General features: G+C 38.3%; 1 protein-coding gene across 2 annotated transcripts in view; it reads left to right on the top strand.

The window, feature by feature from the left end:
• Window positions 1-15,075, top strand: part of GRAMD2B (GRAM domain containing 2B) — a 74,657-nt gene extending 59,582 nt beyond the window's left edge. For both annotated transcript variants that reach the window (XM_089491476.1, XM_089491485.1), the window contains exons 6-14: window positions 951-1,046; window positions 3,642-3,713; window positions 3,801-3,881; window positions 5,147-5,258; window positions 6,766-6,888; window positions 10,778-10,865; window positions 11,642-11,743; window positions 12,799-12,892; window positions 12,997-15,075. In XM_089491476.1, coding sequence (XP_089347602.1) covers window positions 951-1,046; window positions 3,642-3,713; window positions 3,801-3,881; window positions 5,147-5,258; window positions 6,766-6,888; window positions 10,778-10,865; window positions 11,642-11,743; window positions 12,799-12,892; window positions 12,997-13,038 — 810 coding nt within the window. In that variant the 3' untranslated portion in view covers window positions 13,039-15,075. The remainder of the gene's footprint in view (window positions 1-950; window positions 1,047-3,641; window positions 3,714-3,800; window positions 3,882-5,146; window positions 5,259-6,765; window positions 6,889-10,777; window positions 10,866-11,641; window positions 11,744-12,798; window positions 12,893-12,996) is intronic.
• Window positions 15,076-21,124: the final 6,049 nt, after the last annotated feature.

Here is a 21,124-nt window from a genome sequence, read left to right as displayed (position 1 = left end):
AATATTTCTGCACTGTATTCTCCCTGTATTTGAATATCTCAAAAAGATTCAGAGGGATTATTGTGTTATGAAATGTATATCTATTTATTTCTTTTGCACACATTTTCTGTGCAGGAAAAGTTACGAAAACAGTATTTTCTGCACAGTAAGTCTGTTTTCTCTGGAGAATGTTTGTGGTTTTGTTTAAAAACACACACACACATGTGTATACATTTGAAAATTAATTCCTCTACAAAACTTTGGGTTTGAATATCGACAAAAAAACATGCCAAAGTCTCACTGCTCTAATACTTCTCCTGACAGAAAATCTGTTTTTCAACTTGGAAATGAATAACTGTGAATATTATTTCCCTCCTTCGTGGGAAGGTTCTCATGTGCCTCAGATTTCCTTAAAGCCCATTGGTAGGAATCAATTACAAATTTCCCATCAGGAGAAATAATTATTTCTTCTTTCTTCATGACAAACCCCTCCCAAAAAACCCACCCCTTTGAACAAGGTATTTGGTTATAGCACTATTCAGGAGGATCCTATAGATGTAGGGTGCTTCTTGTAGCTGGAAAAGGATAAAAATGAACATTTGTAATGTACTGGTTAGTATTTATAAGCATTAATATGCTTTATAATGCTTTCTTGTTAATGAAGACTTCTTAATTTTCAAATTATTGTACTTGTTACAACAGGATTTTTAAGGGAAATGAATGCTATAACACTCATTATGTTTTAACTTTGATCAGTGTGTGTATCAAATGCATTATTTCCTGTTCAGTATCAGATGGTGGATGCTAAAACAGATAAGCCATAGCAAACACTATCACAACCTTACAGTCTTTGTTAGTACAGATGGAACCATAATGCTTAAGCCTCATAAATCCAAAATCCATATCCCATGGACTATTTCTAAATGAATTCTCATGTTTACACTGTAATTATAAATGTGATTTCATTTCAGATTACTATACCTGTGCTTTCTGTCACACTAATAAAGAAAACTAAAACTGCCCTTTTAGTGCCAAATGCTTTGGTTATAACAACTCTCTCTGATAGGGTAAGTTCACATTTTTGTTTTTTATGTTTTTGTTATTTCCAGTTATTTCTTGTACTTTGAATTTAACACATTTTTAAAAATAAATAAATTGTTCTTCCCACCCTGAATGAGATCCTATGTTGCATAAATATGTGTCAGCAGAGTTACGTTACACATTCCCTATACTACTGAATAGTGCAGTCTATGTAGATCAATGGCCAATGTCTATGGCTGATAACCTGTTCTGCAGTTGCAAGGTGCAATGCACATAGGCAATACACATTCACATGCTACTCTGTATATTTTAATGCATTGCTGAAATGACCCTGCATGTGCCACTCTGCTTACACCACCATGCATATAACCCTGCAGTGAAACTAGTTGTTGACCAGACTAGCCTCAACTGAATTGACACATATCGACCATGGCCAGCTTATAAACTGAGCAAAGAATTGACAGTAGTAAATATTGTTCATTGCTTTTGCACAGCGGTTGTAGCATTAAAAAAACAGTCAATGGAAAAGTGCTGGGAGCTGCTTTATGGCTTTCTGTAGTAGCTGAAGGAAGAGGCATTGACTGATACAGTATTAGTGCCACTAGACCTCCCTCCCCGCCAAAAAAAAATAATTAAAAGGAAGCAAAGTCAATTCTGAAATAGCAAGCTCTTCCTGACAGAAGCATCTCTGGATTTCTTAATGCCAGTGCTCTGATTCTAAACAAACATCCACTAAAGAATATATGCTACTTCTATTATTTGAACTAAGAGTATATCTGAACAACACTATCCATTTTGTATCTTTAATGGTAATGGCTCCACCCTACACAATCCTGCAATTTGTAACTTTGGTGATATACTGAAAATTCCTTCTAGTTCACTTCAGTGCACTACGAAAGCTCTTTTATAGAGAATTCTAGGTGCCTCACCAAACTGCACATCCCAAGATTCTAAGAATGGTATGAAACTGCTGCAACTACTTAGTGTAGACATATTCTTGTAAATTCTGCAATGCATTGGGTTGTTAAAATACATTATGTCTATATTTTGTCATTGGATCCATTCTTAACATTTTTATTATGCAAAAGGGGTAGCAAAATCAGAAAATGTTGAATTAATTGTATAGTTACTAATGAGTATATAAATGTAAATGTCTAATAAATGAGGTGTGGGAATCTTCTCTCCCAAAAGGCCAGATTGGGCATGCAGGATTTGTGAAATGGCTTATAAATTCAAGTTAATTAATTTAGTTAGAGTTTAAGAAGGCAGTCAAGATAACCATTTTATAGAAATGTGAGCTCAATGTATTCATTGTTCAATAATTTGTAATGATTATTGGGATGAAAGAGTTCATGATAAAACTGATCTATATGTGGTTTCTTGACTATGATATAAACTATCAGGAAATATTGGTTAAAATGTATGTGTTAGTTTGTGTAGAAACACCAAAAATGTGCAAAAAATTTTAAAAAATGCATTGTCAGAATAGAGAACATTAAAGAGCCTTTCTGATATACTTTGTCAAAGCTGGTCTTGCACAGTTAGACAGGCTGGCTTTTAACAACTGGGGATCAGAAAAATTAGCAACAAGTTTTCCTAGCATGGAACTGTAATAAGAGAGGACTCCATCTCTTTAGTTTCATATCAGTTCTGTAACCATTAAAGATGAGGAAATGTATGACAGAAAAAGGAAGCAGCCATAATGCCTAATGAAATCAAAGGTGTTTTGAGAAGTGGCTCAGTAAAACAAACAAGATGGCTCAAATTAGGGTGTATCTACACTGTAGAAATAATGCAGCTTGACACCACTTTAAGTGTTGTAGCTCCATTCTATGGAATGCTGGGATTTGCAACTTTACAAGGTATTTTGCCTTCTCTACCACAGAGTGCTAGTGCCTCACCACACTACAAATCCCAGGATTTGGTAGGATGCAGCCTTGGCCTTTGAAGCGGTGTCAGACTGCATAATTTCTACAATGCAGATGCACTCTAAGAGAGCAAGTCAGCACACTTCATTCTACAAAGGCAATGGCATGAGAGACTCCTTGACATTAGAAATCCAGTTGAATTTTATATAGCTTGAGCAAAAAATGATAAAGACAGATGACAGAAAGTAGTTGTGGTCTGTGGGTGCCAGTTGAAATATGACTCGAAGGGAACTGACTTTTGGTAGTCTGATTTATTGCTTTCACAGATCAAAAGGCCTGTACTATCACAGACAGCTCCATAAACATTTTTGGTCAGGGCCACAATTTGCATCTTTCTGTATCCTATTATATTCTATCCCACTCTCACAACTGTGTAATGATCCTTAAAAAGCTGTGGCTTTACTATCAGCCTGTCAGTACATCTGAGGAAATGGACTGATACCCTGAAAGCTCATGCTAAAATATAAATCAGTCTTAAAGGTGCTGTTAGATTTATTTGTTTTTCCTCTCCCCTTCTCCTTTTTATGCTACAACAGATTAGCACAGCTATTTCTTTGAAAATTGTTAAAATATGTTGTGTCCTTAAAGGCAATTGTTGAACTAGGATATAAATAAGTTTTTAAAAATTAGCAGAGACAAAATCTAGATGTTCTCTTGATTTTAAATAATTATTGTTGTTGCTTTTCTTTTCAGTACATATTTGTCTCCTTTCTGTCCAGAGACACAGCTTATAAACTATTAAAATCTGTTTGTCAGCATTTAGAGGTGAGTTATAAGTATCTTCAGGTGTCTCTTTTTGGCATGTTCTTATTAGAAGCTGATCCAACTGTATCATTTAAACTATGTTTTCAGGATTTGAGTGTTGGCAACAGTCCCAATCCTTCTTCTCCAGAAAACAGTTTCAGGAGTGATCACCCCACAACCTTACCTTTGGTAAGTGGTGCTGGAGGGGGGATGGGGTAAAAACAGCATTGGTAGTGAATGATGACTGATATGAAATTGGCAAAAGATAATTTTCTGTTGGCATCATGACTGTGTTCCAAGTTAATCAGCATTAAAAGGATCAAGCTTCAATGAGCCTCAGGCTCATGCCTTCTCTCCCTCTCCCCACCATAGTAAAGCTACAAAGATGATTTGGGGGAGCTTTCATTTGAGGCAGACAACACTATGTTATGAAGTTAGAGCCCTGGAAAAGTACAGTATATCTTAATTATGTAAGCCATAGGTAAGAGTATCTAGAGTTTAGTATTCAGACAACATGATAAATGGCAGCTAATCTAAAACAGGAGTGAGGAAACTGATCTTCACATGGCTCCAGACCCATTTTTATAGCCTTCAACCCCAGGATACCCACAAGCCTCCCCATCAAGACATAGACAGACAGACATCTACCTATATTTTCTCCCAAGGCATCTTTCAGAGTACATTAAAACAAAATACAATTAAATCAATGTACAGTGCTAAAGTTTTAAAGCTATTAAATCAACAGTCCTATTAAAATACCTGAATCTTCTGTCACATCCAGGAAAAAAAATCAAGGGCCCATTTAAATAAAAAGCTCTTTGACAGCTGTCAAAAAGATATCAAAGAGGGGGCCAACCTAGCCTCCCATGGGAGAGAATTCCACAGCATTGGTGCAGTCACCAAGAAGGCTGTCGACTGTGTCCTTACTAACAATATCTGTGACCATGGTAGGGCTGAAAAAAAGCCCTTCCTAAGATCTTAAGATTCAATCAGGATCACAAAGGAAGATAGTCTTCAGATACTCATTCTCTTTATCATATGTGTAAGAGTGTGCCCACTAAACTTAAGAAGCTAAGAGTCATCTGTATGTCAGGTTTGACTAGGTGGCCCTTCTAATTATGATTCTATAATCAGAGGAAGACCAAATATTCATGCCCACTATATTTCAAGAATTTGAGATTAATTCAAACTAGATTAGATTTACGGAGTGTGTCTTCATGAAGATTATCTGTTAATCTTTGTAGCATCAGGACTATGAACTTCCAGGGTTTTCTCCATTGCAATACTATATAGTTAGGTAGATGCAAGCTCCACTGAGCTCAGTGCCTTTTGAGCAGATGTACACAGAAATGCATTATGAATATACTATGCTGGTTTTAAAACAAATTACTGAAGGCATGCAGAAGGGGAACTAGCTAATACTCTGATATTTTTGATGCACCAACCCTTTCTAGGATTTCAATGAAGATTTTTCCGAATTGGATGGCATCATCCACCAACGCAGGCATGAGATGGAAGAATCCAGCAGCACTGGTTCTCAGACTCCAGAACTGGAACACTTCCAAGGTTTACATACTGCATTCTTTCAAGACTATTCATATTAGAAGCCTTTAGGTACCCAGACATCTGGTCAAAAAGGAGGGAAGGTCACTCAGCCCCCTCCTCATTGATCACACCGACAGCCTGTTCTGATCTCAGCAGAAGCAATGGCAACGGCCAGGTATTTGCAGGGAACTGCTTCATCAGAAAGGCAGTAGCCTCTTTTCAGAGCCACTGGCACCGCTTATTCATGGGCAGGAGCTCCGTGTAAAACCTACTGTGCTGCCACTTCTGCTGAGGACAGAAAAGAAACAGACACCCAGACTTGTTGATCACATGTCTGAGCACCCGTTTCTGTCCTCAGCAGAAGTGGTGGTATGCCATGATAGGCTTTATATGGAGCTCCTGCCCATGAGGAAGTGGCAACAGTGGCTCTGAAAACAGGCCATCCCCTTTCCCTGTGCTGCTCAGGGAGATGGTGTGGCTCTTGGCATTTGGACAATGGATCAGGCCAAATTGGACCCAGTCCAGCTGTTCACATGCCAAAAGAACCCTGTTATTCCAGAATTTCTGGGGAACATTGGGCTTTCTCCTGACTTTGCTTAGTTTGGAGCAAAGTTAGGTTAAAGAACCCAGAAGTAGCCATGTCATGAGTACTGCAGCACTGGCTTTGGGTTGAATTCAGAGTTTTTCCCTGGTGTAGACAAGCCCTTGGTCCAAACATGCAAAATCAAACTGTGGTTGAAGGCTTTCTCACCTACTAACCAGAACTTAGAAGTAACTAGCTGCAAATAACTAGTTGCTAATAATTAATGCCTTTTCCCAATAATAAAGTTATAACAGCCAAATTGCAACTAAATTTAACAAGGCTAATTGCTTGATTCCTTTTGCCAAGTAACTGTAACTTTAAAACTAATTTTTAGAGTTACGCAGATATAACCTCAGCAATTTGTGTGCAGAAGGATATTTCACATTTCAGAGAGTCCTCTGCTACACATCATGCTTTGGTGTGCGCATTAACGAAACAAATTAGGTAGATGGGAGAAGAGCATGTAGCAGTCAGATGATTTTTAAATAACCAATTTTAATTTAGTTTAATTTAATTTAAACTAATTTAAATAACTAATTTTAATAATTTGCTAAGCACTGTCATGTGTGTGCTGTGTGCCTTCAAATTGTTTCCGATTTATGGCAACCCCTAAGGTGACCCTATCATGGGGTTTACTTGGTAAGATTTGTTCAAAGGAGGTTTGCCACTGCCTTCCCCTGAGGCTGAGATCATGTGACTTGCCCAAGGTCACCCAGTGGGTTTCATGGCTGAGCTGGGAATTGAACCCTGGTCTCCAGACCATAGTCCAGCACTCAAACCACTACACCATACTGGCTCTTCATAGCACCAAGGAAACCTGATTGTGTAAAGTCTCATCTTTGGGTTACAAATTCATCCTTCAAGTGCAAATTCAAGTATTTCTTAAGTTGTTCATAATGCTTTCCGTGCTTCTGCTTTTCACTTAAAATTCTTGTTCTTCCACAGATTATCACATAGTTGGCACCCAGGCTCATCTGAAAGCATCCAAGATGGAGACAAATCCTCTGCATGCAGATTTACAGTCTAAATGTTTGTGTGATGATAAAGTCAGGAATACTTCAAGAAACGGTAAATAAACACAATCCACATTTATTGAATTCTGGCGGACTGATGTAGACAAGTAAGGCTGAGTTCTCTACAATATGTTAAAAAACAACACTATGGGTTAAATCCAAAACTGCCCATCCACATATGGGAAGTGCCTGTTGCATACAGAAAAGCTGGTGCATATAGTTTTTTGTGGGGTGGGGTGGGGGGTGGGGGTGGGCTATGTGGCTGTGTTCTGGAAGAGTTTATTCCTAACATTTCACCAGCAGCTGTAGCTGGCATCTTCAGAGAATGCTGGCATGGAAGTGCGTGTGGTATATATACTGTGTGATCCTTGGTTGAGAGGAAGTTATGTTGACCCTTTCATAGGGTTTTCATGCAAGAGTCATATTCAGAAGAGGTTTGCTGTTGACTTCCTCTGAGGCTGAGCAAGTGTGACTTTCCCTAGATCACCCAGTGGATTTCCACAGCTGAGCTGGAATCTGGACTGTGGTCTCCCAGAATTCTAATCCTGAACTCAAACCACTATCCTACAGTTCTCCTCCATTCTCATGGACTTTGCATCCACGTCCTTTGATTATCTGTGGGAGACAAACTGAGGGAACGAAAATGGGGGTGCACCTGTGGCATGTGCCTGCACACCCGCCCAGGGGTGCACTTCCATTCAAACCAACATGGCTTGTATATGCACAGTTTTTCATTTTCGCAGGGTGGGGTTCGGAATGGATCTCCATGAAATCAGAAGGAAGACTGTATATTGTCTCTCAAGAAAGCTGATAGGATTTGCAAAAAAAAAAAATAATCTGCTAGGATCCAAAGTATGCAACAGAAAGGAGCCCCCCAGGAAACATACATAATTTGTTTTTTGTTTTTCTTTGTGAGAGTAGTGACAAAAGGATTGGTAAGTGTACATAGATCAGTGTTTCCTTTAGCTGATATTCCCAACATACTGGAAGCTTTTCTCCAATTCTACTTTCCTTATAGATGGAGCTCTACATGCATCCCCAAACCTGAGGCAGATTCTTTACCTCATAGTATGATACTGCTAGAGTTACCAGTTTAGGCTCATCCCAGGTCCTTAGGTTTCCAGACCAAAACCTGAAACCTGGGGACAGGTTATACATTAAGTTTCAACCACACATGTTCTCTGCTTATAGTTCAAACATGCAGAGAACATATTTTTCTGTTTGGAAATTAAGGCACAGTTCTTAGCTAAATGGGCTGTTCCTAAATCAAGGTGAAACAAGGGAGTTATGCCATCTCACTTACTTAGAGAAATCAGATAAGCAACATTTGATTCTAGCCTACTTACTTCTAGACAGAAGGTGAATTCAAAGCAGAGCCTAGTGCCACAATGAATGCAAGGGAAAGAGGAAGTAAAAACATAGATTCCCCTGGAAAAATCACAGCAAGTTGCAGAAACAAATCAATTATGGTTTGCAAATTGCAGCAAGCTTCTACTCTACTACCTGGGCTGAAGGTTTTCCCACAGCCCTTTCCTCTTGCTTGGAGCTGAACCCACCAAAACTGGAAAATTTGAATAATCAGTTCAGATTAGTTTACACTTTGAATGCTATCTCCCATATGGCTGAGAACATGAGCTTGCTAATCTGTTAATCACATATTTAAACAGTAGATTTTAATCAAGACTTCCTTAGCTGTAAAAGTGCCCAGTGCTGATGCAACTACAATAAGCAACAGGCACCACTGATTTAGCATATCTCGTATTCATGTGGTATAGCAGACAAAGCCAGTTAGCTAAAAGTGTTGAGACTACAAAAAGTTAAAGAATCAGAAGTTGTGAATATAGAGCTAGGCAAATGTTCTGTGGAATTAGATACAATAGAAAGTTGATTAAGTTGAAATGTAAGTGGAATCCTTTTATACTTTTTCACACACAGTTAACTTTCAGTTGTGTATATTGCATTTTATATGATGTGGAATATGCAAGGCTGTCAATCTGAATCTGTGTAGAATAGTTTTAATAATAATAAAAAAAATTAAAATACGCAAAGTTTTAAAAAAAACATAACCTGCATTTTGTTGTTAACTGCCCTTGAGTCGAACTCAACTCATGCAACCCTATGGGTGAGACATCTCCAAGGAGTTTATCAAACAGGAGGAATTTCTCTTAAATTCGGATGAAAAGAAAGTGGGGCCAGAACGCATTCACTTAAAGTCGCTAGTTTAGCGCAGTTACATGAATGTGCATTGCATTCAAACTGACTCCCCATTGCCCGAAAATAGCATGTCATTGCCCGAATTTGCATGTGGCAGTCTACCACGCAATAACATGAAACCCCATGATTGCGTTCGGACTGACTTCCCATTGCCCAAATTTGCATGTAGTGGGTTATCACGCAATAACGTTAAACCCCATGATTGTGTTCAGATTGCCATTGGATTATACTTCCAATTTCCCTTGTCTGATAAACTCCCAAGACTCTCTGTCCTCCACTGCTCCTCTTAATTCCTGCAACCCCATACCTGTGACCTCCTTAATAGAGTCCATCCATCTGGCATGTGGCCTTCCTCTCTTCCTACTTCCTTCCACTTTTCCCAGCATAATTGTCTTTTCCAATTTGGTCATCTTGGTTTCCAGGGAGGTTTCCAGCTTGATCTGCTCTAGGACTCATTTGTTTGTCCTTTTGGCTGTCCATGGGATCATCAGTACTCTTCTGCAACACCACATCTCAAATGAATGGATTTTCTTCCTATCTACAAGCCTTTGTACTGTTGCATTCATAATTCTTAGTTTCTTCCTATTTCCCTTTTGTTTTTCTTCTCTTCTTTTCTTTATTGCTTGTAGTGTTTTTTCTGTCATCAATGTTTTTTTCTCTTTCTTTTTGTTTATTGAAAGTGTCTGTCTAAATTCTTCTTTTATTATGTCCCTGGCTTCAGACCATAGTTCCTCTGGTTCTCGGTCTATTATGTTTAGTAGTGTGAATCTGTTTCTTATGTTGTCAGTAAATTCTGTTGAGATATTATTTAGATCATATTTTGGTTTTGTTTTCTTCTTGAGTCTTACTCTTATTTTTGATGTGAGTAATTTGTGATCTGTGCCATAATCGGCACCTGGTCTAGTCTTGGCCACCAGTATAGAGTTCCGTTTCCAATATATAATCTGTTTGATTTTTGTGTTGACGATCTGGTGATGTCCATATGTACAGCCTTCTTTCTGGTTGTATGAAACATGTGTTTATAATGAATAAATTGTTGGCTTCACAAAAATCTATCAGATGTTCACCTGCTTCATTTCTTTTGCCTAATCCAAATCTGTCTACTGTTTTTGATTCTTCTTTGCATCCAACTTTTGCATTCCAATCTCCAATTATCAGCTGGATAGCCTGTGTTGGTGTGCTGTCAATTTCTTCCTATACTCTCCTTCATAGAATCTATCAATTTCTTCCTATTCTGCCTCTGTGGTTGGTGCATCACCTGAATTATGGTGATATTCATAGGTTTAGCATGGAGCCTTACTGAAATGATTCTGTCTGATTTTGCATTGTATTCTCTGACTGCTTTTACTACATCTTTTCTTAGTATGAAAGCCACCCTGTTTCTTCTTGTCTTTTCATTCCCTGATTATCCTCTTTGTGTTGCTGCTCAGCTGGGGGGTGGAGAACCATCAGAGAGGCAAGGAGAGTGGGGCTAAACACCAACTGAGTCCAGTCTCCACCGCTCCCTCCAACTGAGCAGCAACACAAAGAGGTCACACAACCTGCATTACCACATTGTATTATTATTTTTAATTCACTAAGCGGGGGGGGGGGGGGGAGACAACTAATATAAACTGGGATCTTATCTCTATTTGGCAGTTCTAGTCTCCCACTAGGTGTTCAGCTGTGATATTTTCAGATGTATCTCATGATCTATGTTGGCAGTCATGAATATTTTGTTCATCCCATAGTTTCACCTGGAGTCCTTGGATTCTTCTACCGATTGAATTACCAAAGGTTCTTGTCTGTGAACCACATACTTATTCTCTATGCAGTTCTGTAAGTGAACCATATATTCTTTTCACTATATAATTCTGTGAAAACCACCTATCAACACACCCTATTTTTGTGAGGACTGCACCGGTATAAATCTGGGATGTATTCAGAAAGTTGGGCTTCCTGTGGTTAAATAAATGGCTTACACATTCCTCCTCCCCCCCCCCCTCGGCCACCCTTATTTGTTACACACCAACCAAATACTCAGTATGTTCCACAGGAAAAACTTTCTACTGGGGGAACAAGGAGGGAGAAGGAAAATGACCTTTTCTAAATTGTTCAGCTTTGTGTTATGGATAATAGGCTTATATAGTTTTCCAGAAGCATTTTGTCAAATTCCTGGAGGCTAACTAAAAGTAGATTGAGAGATATTTTCAAGGATTACAGGTCAGTAAGAACAGCCAGCAGCATCACAACCCAAAATGCAGCTAAGGGGGAGTGGTGAAGCCAGCAGCTATGAAACATCAGTGGGAAATGCTTGCTATGTTGTGCAGTAAAATGCATCAGTCCCTAGGGGCAGAGGTTCCCCATGCCTGTATTAAAACTTCCAGGAGGGGAAATATGTCAAAGACAATTCTAAAAGCCCTTTTGTTTGGTTAAGCTTTGCTGCCTTATATTGCAGCACGTCAGCTTGACTGAGACACAAAATAAACTTAAATCCTTCACAGTTTAAGGATTGCTAAATCAATTTAACAACACTTTCTCAGTATGCTTTCATATTAAGATATCAGGCAGTCACATGTTTATTTTTTCTGTTCCTCACCACACCTCTCTTGCAGTGTTTGTGTACTCATTTTCTCCACATTCTACATGAGATATAAAATCCACATGCTAGAAGACCAACTTGGTTCCATGGCTTCCTTCAGGGATTCATATATTAAGTAAGATGGCATTGTCTTTGTCTAAATGTTCTGTCTCTCTCAATTTACTGCTGTTGCTGCTGCTGCTGTTGCTATTGTTGTGTACCTTCAAGTCATTTCTGACTTATGGCAATCCTAAACTGGATTTCATGGCTAAATGGAGATTTGACCTCTGGTCTCTACAGTCATAATCCAACACTCAAACCAATATACCATGCAAGCTACATGTATTGTATTGGACACAGGGCCCTTTCACTTCACCCAGTTATAAGGACTGTGATTCCACTTTAACTGCTATGGTTTCATCCTATGGAATCCTGGGATCTGCAGTTTAGGGAGGAGTAGTTAGAGGTCTCAGCCATAGAGCTCTAGTGCAGTGATGCTGAACCTTTTAGAGGCTGAGTGCCCAAACTGCAATCCAAAACCTACTTATTTATTGCAAAGTGCCATGTCCCTCTGGCTTTCTAGTAACAAACTCTGGCAAACTCTGTGCTGGAGCGATGGGACATGTGCCCACAGAGAGGGCTCTGACACGTGTGCCATAGGTTCGCCATCACTGCTCTAGTGCCTCACCAACTACAATCACAGGAGTCCAAGAGATGCTGCCATGGCAATCAATGTTCTGCTTCACTGCTATATACTTGATCATTCTAAACCCAATCGCACATTTCTGTCATTCAGTTTATTCAAACTCTTTTTTTTTAATCCATTTTTATCTACTTCTTTAAATTTAATAGGGTCTTCTCAACAGTGTCCCCTGTTTGTGAAACTGTCCAAATTGATTTATCTCATTATTGGTCTTCAAGCAGGCCCTAAAGATGGGCCTTTTTTATCTTGGATCTATCACTGAGTCCAGATTTTATTAACTGCAATGGTGTATATGCTGTCACCCTGCTTCATTGACTAATTTTGTTTCTGCTGTTACTTTCATTGCTGTTTGGTGTTTTGAGATTGAAAATATATATGTTTGCTGCTATGGGAGAATTTTCCCTAAAACTTTGTTTCTGGTTGTTTTAAATGACATAAAATTAATTGTCTTCTCTTTCCTTTCCCCCGTCCATGTCTTGTATGTCAAGACATCCACTACAAGAAGGCTTGGCATCTCATCTGCACCTTAATGCTGATGGTTTCTGTGAAGAGCTAACAGCTAATCTTATCAAACTGGAAAAGGTGAATATAGAGAACTGCAAAAGCAATCATTGTTAGTTTATGCATTGCAACAGTGGGAACAACTTTTGTCCATTTTCTTTCTTTTGTATTTTCCTTTCTTAAAGATACAGAACAATTTACAAAGACTGCTTGAAGACAATGAATGAATTGCCAGTTCTCTTTTGACTATTTGTTATCACTTCCATTTTTTCTCCTGAGAAGCAACCCTAAAGTTGCCTTCAGATTCTGTGCTCAAGGGTGTGTATGTCCTTCAGCTCAATCCAAAACTGAACTGCTCTGGAAGCTAGTCATCAATGTATGCCGAGCCAGTGGAAGATGCCTTTCTATTTAATCTATAATGCTGTGTGAATAATTGAGAAGACTGAATAATTGAGAAGACTTTGTTATATTGCTCAAATCTATAGTAATTCTATTTTCTTTAACTGTGTTATATTAATTCTATAACTGGCCAAACTGAGGGAGAATCATGGTCTTCACAGTGTAGTCAATACAATGTACTCTGGAATCTCTTGATAATCTAGTCTGTAGAGACTAGTCTCAAAGGATTAGGCTTAGATTGCAAAACTGGTTTGGATGTCCATGCTAGTCTGGAAACTTTTGTGTCTTTCATATGTTTAGAATTTGAATGAACACTCCACTTTGTTCTATTGTCTTTCCTACTAAAAATCGGCTATGTATCCAACATATCATGTAACCAGTTGAAGTCTATGGCCATTGTCCTGTGAGGTGTTCAGTGAACTCTGAGCCCTTTCATGGTACACAATTTTAACAGTATGATTCCACTTCAACTGTCATGGCTGTCTCCTATGGAATTTTACAGTTTGTAGTATAAGGAGTTTCTGGATGAGAATTCCAAGTATCCCTCCTGAAAATGCTATTACATAGGATGGAGCCAGGACAACTAAAGTGTAATCATAGTGCTATTATTGGGGAGGTTGACAGGGTTCTTTGTTTCTTCAAAATCATGTTTCTTCTAGATCAAAATTGGTATATTCCATACAGAGCTTCCAAATGGACTTGTTTCACTTACTAAAAGACATATATCAATAGAAGCCTTTCTTGATATAGAGGGTGTTTTTTGTGGTGGTGTCAGGATTAAGCATCAGTTGTTATCGATCACGCCAGAATATTGTTAAAGATATATGATAAGATATAGCTTAAAAGTTGACAGGCCTATTTTCCATAGAGCTGGAGTCAGATGAGGTACAGAAATCCATTTCCAAAGACTAGCTGCATTAGTGTGCTGCATCAAAAGCAATGCAAGCTGAGTCACTCAAGATAATATATTTATGATACTGTGAAGTCAGTGGGACAAGTTAGTTTTGAATAATTTTCTATGGTAATTCATGTGACCCAGATATAACCAAGTTAGTCTGAATGTAGCCCATACATTTTACTAGAGATGAAATATTATCACATGGCATGAAGATATAAAAGTGAAGGGTATAAAGGCAACCAATTTATTTAATGGACTGCCTGACATGTAACTACCATCATTTGAAAATACATTCCATATACTCCAGAAAGTGGCAGAACACAATGAAAAATATATCATTGTTTTAATGAAATGATTGTTATCATCTACATATGTTTTTCATTAAATTAAGTTTATTAGAAGCTATCACTGAAGCTTAAACCCTTTACTCTGATGTAAAATCAAAACAAGTTGGGGGTTGTAGATTGCCTCAGGGTAGACTAACTGATAAGCTAGTAAAATCTAATAGAAGCCAGTTTGGTCCCAAATGATTTTTAAGCCCTTTTGCGTCTTGATTTTAATTACTTGCCTTTATAGGGTTTGAGAGTTACAATGTGTCAGATTTTCAGTGGGATCTTTGTTATATTACATACATTCAGTCTGTTGGGCAAATGGCAAATTGGTGAGGACAGAATGTCAAACAGGAAGATGTAACGAGCACCAATGATGTCTGAATTATAAACAAAATGTCATTTTTGCCACTGCACTATCCATAACTCATCTTCTGTTCTATACTGTTCACTTCACAGTGCCTTACCAATGAAAAACATAGTGATTTGATTATTTTTGTTTGCCGGATGGGTTGGTTCACATGAATGTTATTTAAAGTACTGATCTCTAAAACAGTGTTCTGTTTACACAGTAGAGATATGTTTTATCATTTCTATGAAATGTTAACTTATTTGTTTCAGTAATAAATTATTTTCAAAAGTACAAATTATCTGAGTTTTTTTCTTCTTCTTTTAAATGTATCTGGATTGGAGGCTAATCCTACCATTAGGATCAAAGAGGTATAAAGTGTAACAGTCACTTTGAGTAACCAGCTATTTCATATCACTAGTCCTTACTGATGATGAGAGATCAGTATCATTGTTTATGTAGACAAACCAGCATTATGCACAGCCAAGAAGGGACGAAATCCTCCATAGTTTTTTCTAAATAAAAAAATATATGGGACGGGGAGGAAAAACCCTTATGCCAAGGTGACACACTGCTCAATAATGTATATACTACTCTGGACACACCCATTCTCACCTGATTTTGGAAGCTAAGTAGGAACAGGCCTGACTAGTATCTGGCTGACAGATCAACAAAGATAACTGAGTAGGGCTAAAAAAAGAAACCTGCCCAAATCTCTGCTGCCAATAGAACTGACAACTCTAGGCCAGATGAATCAACAGGTCTCTTTTATGCTACACAATTATAGTGCTTTGATACTTTAGCTGTCCTGATCCCATCCTACAGAACTCTGGCCTTTGTAGTTTTATGAGTTATTAGAATGGTCTACCAGAGGGCTTTAGTGACTCAACAAACTACAAATCACAGGATCCTGTAGGAAGCAACCATGGCAATTACAGTGGTACCAAAGTGCCAATATGGGGTAGTGTGGAAGCATAATTTTCTATGTACTTACAAGCATTTTCAGTGGCCACAGAAAACGGACTCTTTGGGGAGAAGGAATAAAAAAGCGGCAGAAAGGAGCACTGGAAACAGCAACATTGTGCTACCACTTTTATCAATTCTAAAGGTGACTAAAGTAGATCAGTCAATGCTTCTTCAATAAACAATTTTATCTTTCAAAAACCAATGCATAAGGCAAGTGGTGGGAATTGTGTGCCCTTCCAGATGTTTATTCATTTATTATTTATTAAGGTATTTATATCCTGCCCTTATCCAGAGGCATACAAGAAAACAAAACAGTGTGAATAATTTAAATGATTTTAAAAGGTTTAAAACATATGAAACAATTGAACAAGTCCAAAAAGACAGATTAAATTATTTATAATAGTTTAAAATGAATTGTTGTTGGGCTGCAAGTTGCAGCCTTCCTCACTGTTGTCTGCTCTGGCTAAGCCTGCTGGGACTTTGAGTCTGACATCTGGAGGGACCCCTATTTGCACTAAACAGATGTTGGAACTCTTCTGCTCCACATGCAGCTGTGTATGTCTGAGTGCTGAGTTTTATGCAAATACCACAAACTTCTGGAATTTGGCACTGGCTTCAAAACACTAAGCGCTGAGCACTTCTGATTTCTTTTCTTATTTAAACAAAATCTCCTCCCTATGAACTCCTGAGGAAGGTATAAAATTATACTGGCAATGGCTGGGGCAAGTAGACTAAGATTTGTAATGGCTGGAAAGGCAATGGTCCCTCAAGTCCCCTATTCTTCTTCTGCACAGCAGAAGCACACTGAATTATGCAAACTAGATTCAAATCTGCTTAATTTGAATAATTCTATACAGACTGCAGGCTACCTTTGTCCCAACACTTAATATTAAGGGTTTGGGTTTTTTTAAAAAAATGTATGGGTCATTTAAAGATATGATAAGTGGAATAAAGGTTTCTGGTAGGACTTTTTCTTTTCACTGTTTTGCTTTCCCATCTGGGGTCTGAAAAACACAACAGGCCTATCAGGATTTTGTCACGCTATTGCAAGTCACAAGCAAACCTTTCTCTTCATTGTAGATTTCCAATGTGTTCCTTTGCTATTTCAGAGCAAATTGAAAGGTCTGGGTATAGCAAATGCCCTTTGCCCTATATTCCAGTAAAGGTAAATCTAATTGGAAGCAAACAGATTAGGTAAGAAAGTTATGCAATGGCAAGATATGGACACTGATACTGTTGTTACATATTTAACCTATAAGTGTGCTATTGACAATAAGCACAATAAGTGGAATATAATGTGTGGACATATTTATGTTTAATGAAGAAAAGTTGCCACCCCTTTTAAGAATAACAGATTTCTATAGCTACCTTTAATAAAGGACCTATGCAGGCTTATAGGTGCTAAAATACTGTTCCTCAGTACATTCAGTAGCAACTTGAAATCAAATCTGATCTAAAACATTTTAAGGAGATATCCTGGAATTGGTTCACCGAGTATTAAACCTAAATAAAAAAGAGTTTCATTCCTGGACAACCAAGAAAGAATATTTTGGCAATCCTGACTTAAAATGTGCATGGGTTCACAAGTTCTACCTCTGTAAGATACTAGTCATACTGTAAATAAGATAGCCCTTGACCTGTGAGTATGAGCCCCCTGTACTTCCACCATTGTAGTCTGACTGTCCCATAGGTCCAAGTGTAAATAACCTAAGAGGAGGAGAAATTGACAGATCCACTACATGTTAGGATGGAGCTGCTAGAACTCCCAGCTGAATTTTCATCATGAGGAACCATCTATAGAAATGAGAATTTAAATGCGGGAGGGATAAGAAGATAAATCCAACCTATTCCTTGGCTTCACTGCCGTCTCAGAGATGCTACTCCCTGTACAGGGCAGAACCTATGGCACAGGTATTGTTCCCTTTTCCTCCTCTATAGATAGTAGATGCTTCAGGTAGCAATTTAAGCTGGGAAACTGGTGTGGGCACAATGGTTTCATTACTTCACACCACAGCCTTGATCCAAATCATTCACACAAACTCTTTTTTCTAATTGTTCCTGGACAAGAAGATCCACCTTCATTGCCATAGGCATTTTACATGACTAACACTTTCCTAATGAACCTTAGATTCCAATAATGGGTAGATTCCCAGATTAAAGGTATAGGAATCCTCTGTTGCACCCACAGCAATTATTCTAGTAATTGGTATCCTGTATAGTTACTGCTCAACATCAGGATTAACATGATGACCTTTGTTCAGCTTGCTATGGTAGTGGACTGACAAGCAATCTGAATCAACATTCTCTTGGAGGAGTTTTATAAATTACTAAAATCACTAAGGGCTAGAACACCATTAAACTTGCACTGAACAATTTACACACAGATCAGTAGGTAGAATGGCATATTGCTGGCATACATATAAACTCCAAATAAGAATAATGTGTGTTGGTATTTTGTAATTCTAGTCCCCTGTTCAGTCACAGGTAAGTAAGATGCTTGCTATTTGTATAAATTATCTCTAGGTTTATTGAAAGTATTAAAATTCTAGCCCTAGGACAATCCCCACTGAACACAATTTAACTTACTTACTCTGTGAGATAATACATTAAACCCAAACATGCCCTATGATATAGCAGGAAAGCAATCCTTTCTCCATACAGTTCATATGACAGCTTATGATTACAAAAATAAGTTTCATGGTAGCCTAGGGCCAAAGTGCATGTGATGCTGAAGTTTAACACCTAAACATGTTATTACAGACTACACGAGAACTTTTGTGAATTCCTCCCTCCCCTTCAATAATACTAGCAAGCACTAATACTGGTCAGTGTTAGGTTTTACCAGAATTTTACAGACAGCATTCAAGAATAGAAATCCAGACCACAACTCAGTTTTATTGTCTACATTACTCTAGACCCCCCCCCCCCCAAGGCATGCAGTGTAAATCCCAAGGCATGGTGTAAGCCTCGAGGCTTTGCTTCAGTACCTTTGCTGCCAAGGCTACAGCAACATACCATGCAATGCCATGCATTTGCCCACAAAACTTCAGCCACAGGGGCTCTTTACCAAATAATGATGGCTCAGTATGAACAGACTGTATAACCTCACAAAGAGAGCTGCTGAGTCCTCCAGTCATCAAGTAGAAATTAATCCTGAACTTTTCCATCAACTACGGCAAGCCCTCAAAGATGAAACATGGACAATTCTGGAGTCAGTTGGCCAGGGAGTTTTTTAAAGCTAAAAATGTTGCTTCAATTAAATCAGCATCACCAGTTATTTTAAATAATTAGATGCAACCAATTATATTTGATACTTGTCCCTTCACTTTTTGGTCAACTCTTCACTTTTATAGCCCTTTCTTTCAATAGCCTTGTCTCAAATGCTTTCTTATCAAAATTAAATAATCACATAATGAAAATTTTGGATCACTTTGTGATTGAAATTCTTTATCTGTTACATGGTACCTAGGACAGCTGTGGTTATACAATTTTTTGTCAGTCTCTGTTCAAAAAGTAAAAGCCTTCCTGTATCATGAAACAAACATTATCCCATCCATCTTAGTTGCGCATTTACTGGAACTCCAAGTCCTGGGCTAACATTTCCTCCTTTTCATCTTTTAATTATCAGCACTTCCCATTTATCTTTTTCCTAACATGGCCACGCAAGCTGATTTTGACTTGTCAATATCCAACTAGGGATGTATTTTTAGCTAGAGGTAATTGAGCAATACTTCTTTACAACTGCATTTCTGTTAGCTCAAAGGATACACAAGTTCAGCTTGTTGAAGAGCAGTGATTTTTTTTCTCTTCCCATACTAGTGCTTTTGTTAGCCCTCTAAAGCCTTCAACAAGCTCACACAGAAAGGTCTGTTCTAAACTCAACACACATTCAGATGTGTGTCTATCCAGGCAGCTAAACTCATATCCAATCCACACCTTGATATAAATCATTTTTCAACTTTATTGGTGAGACAATTTGAACATCAAACCAATACATTCAGGAGATCAAAGACTTAACTGTAGACGATGAGTAGAAACTTGAGTAAGCCAATATAAGCATTGAACTAAACCACACCAGTAACAATCAGTCAATTCAGGATGACAGGCCCTGAGCAGTTGCTGATGGATCTACTGTGGAGGAAATAAAGGGAGTCTACATGCAGAGACTGTGCAGTAGTGTCAATAGATCTCAGGGCCTTCTTCTCCTTGTGCCAAGGGAGAAGAATCCAAGGACCAGAGTGCTTCTTGAAAAGTGTGTTCATACAGTTAGCCCTCCATATCCAAGGATTCAACCATGGAAAAAAAGTGGGGGGGGGGGGTTAAAATCCAAACAGCAAAACTTAATTTTGCCATTTTATATAAGGAACACATTTTTACTATGTCATTGCATACGATTGGACTTCAACATCCATGGATTTTGGTATCCGTGCAGGGTCCTGGCACTAAACCACAGCAGATACCAAGGGCCCACTGTATGTTTATAATTTCTTCATTTGTTAGATCTGGTGTATTCTGTTCACTGATGGTTCATGCTTAATAGATCATGCTTAATGACATCAACAAGATCACAGGTTTGGGTCCTGAAATCCCAGTGCCTGGGATAGTCTCAACCTGGCAACCCTACTATGGGGCAATATAACAAGTATCACAGTGCTCATTGGAACATTGCAGATGGTGATCTGCATCAGGACCAGCAATCACATGGAGGCAAAGTTTAACTCTGCAATGCTTCTGTGTTTCTGTCAATCTTGGAGGAAGGCTTCCACTGACCCCAATGAGAACGCTTTTCTTGCCAAAGCCAATGGCAGTGGTGCTGTATCAATGGGATCACAGTTGGTGATGCAAAGTTTCAATCTCACTTCCTGATAATACTGCAGCCACACCCACACACACACACCATTTTCTTCATTTCTTAAAATCTAGTGCCACTTCCAGTGGCACATCTAGCATTATATTATATAAAATTATATTCTTGAGATGAGAAACATATTACACTACACTCAGGTACAGCAATCTTCTAGTTTTCCAGCAACTACCCATGGAAGGATCTTTTTAATATCAGTCAAGTTGCAGTACTTTTTATGACATAGCTATAAAAAACATTGAGTACCAAATAATCATGGATTAAATTCATTTGCATTTTATGCAGACTGTGTTTACTTCTTCCAAGAGAAGTCCATCCTGGGCCTGCACTACCTCTGATCTCTTTTTCCAAGCAGGCATTTTGTGTACTGCTTCTTGGATTGGTCTTGTTTCAAAATATTTGACTACTAGCATCTTCTTACTCCCCTTTCTCTTGCTGCAGTATTGTTTACTATTTATAGTATTAATTATCTTAGCTCTTTTTAAGGTCCCTATTACACTACATTGTT

This window comes from Sceloporus occidentalis, unplaced genomic scaffold, assembly GCF_023333645.1.
Source record: "Sceloporus occidentalis isolate IW3139 unplaced genomic scaffold, rSceOcc1.0.p SCAF_1, whole genome shotgun sequence".
In the NCBI taxonomy this organism is placed as follows: Eukaryota; Metazoa; Chordata; class Lepidosauria; order Squamata; family Phrynosomatidae; genus Sceloporus; species Sceloporus occidentalis.
This window is presented reverse-complemented; position numbering and strand designations above follow the sequence as displayed.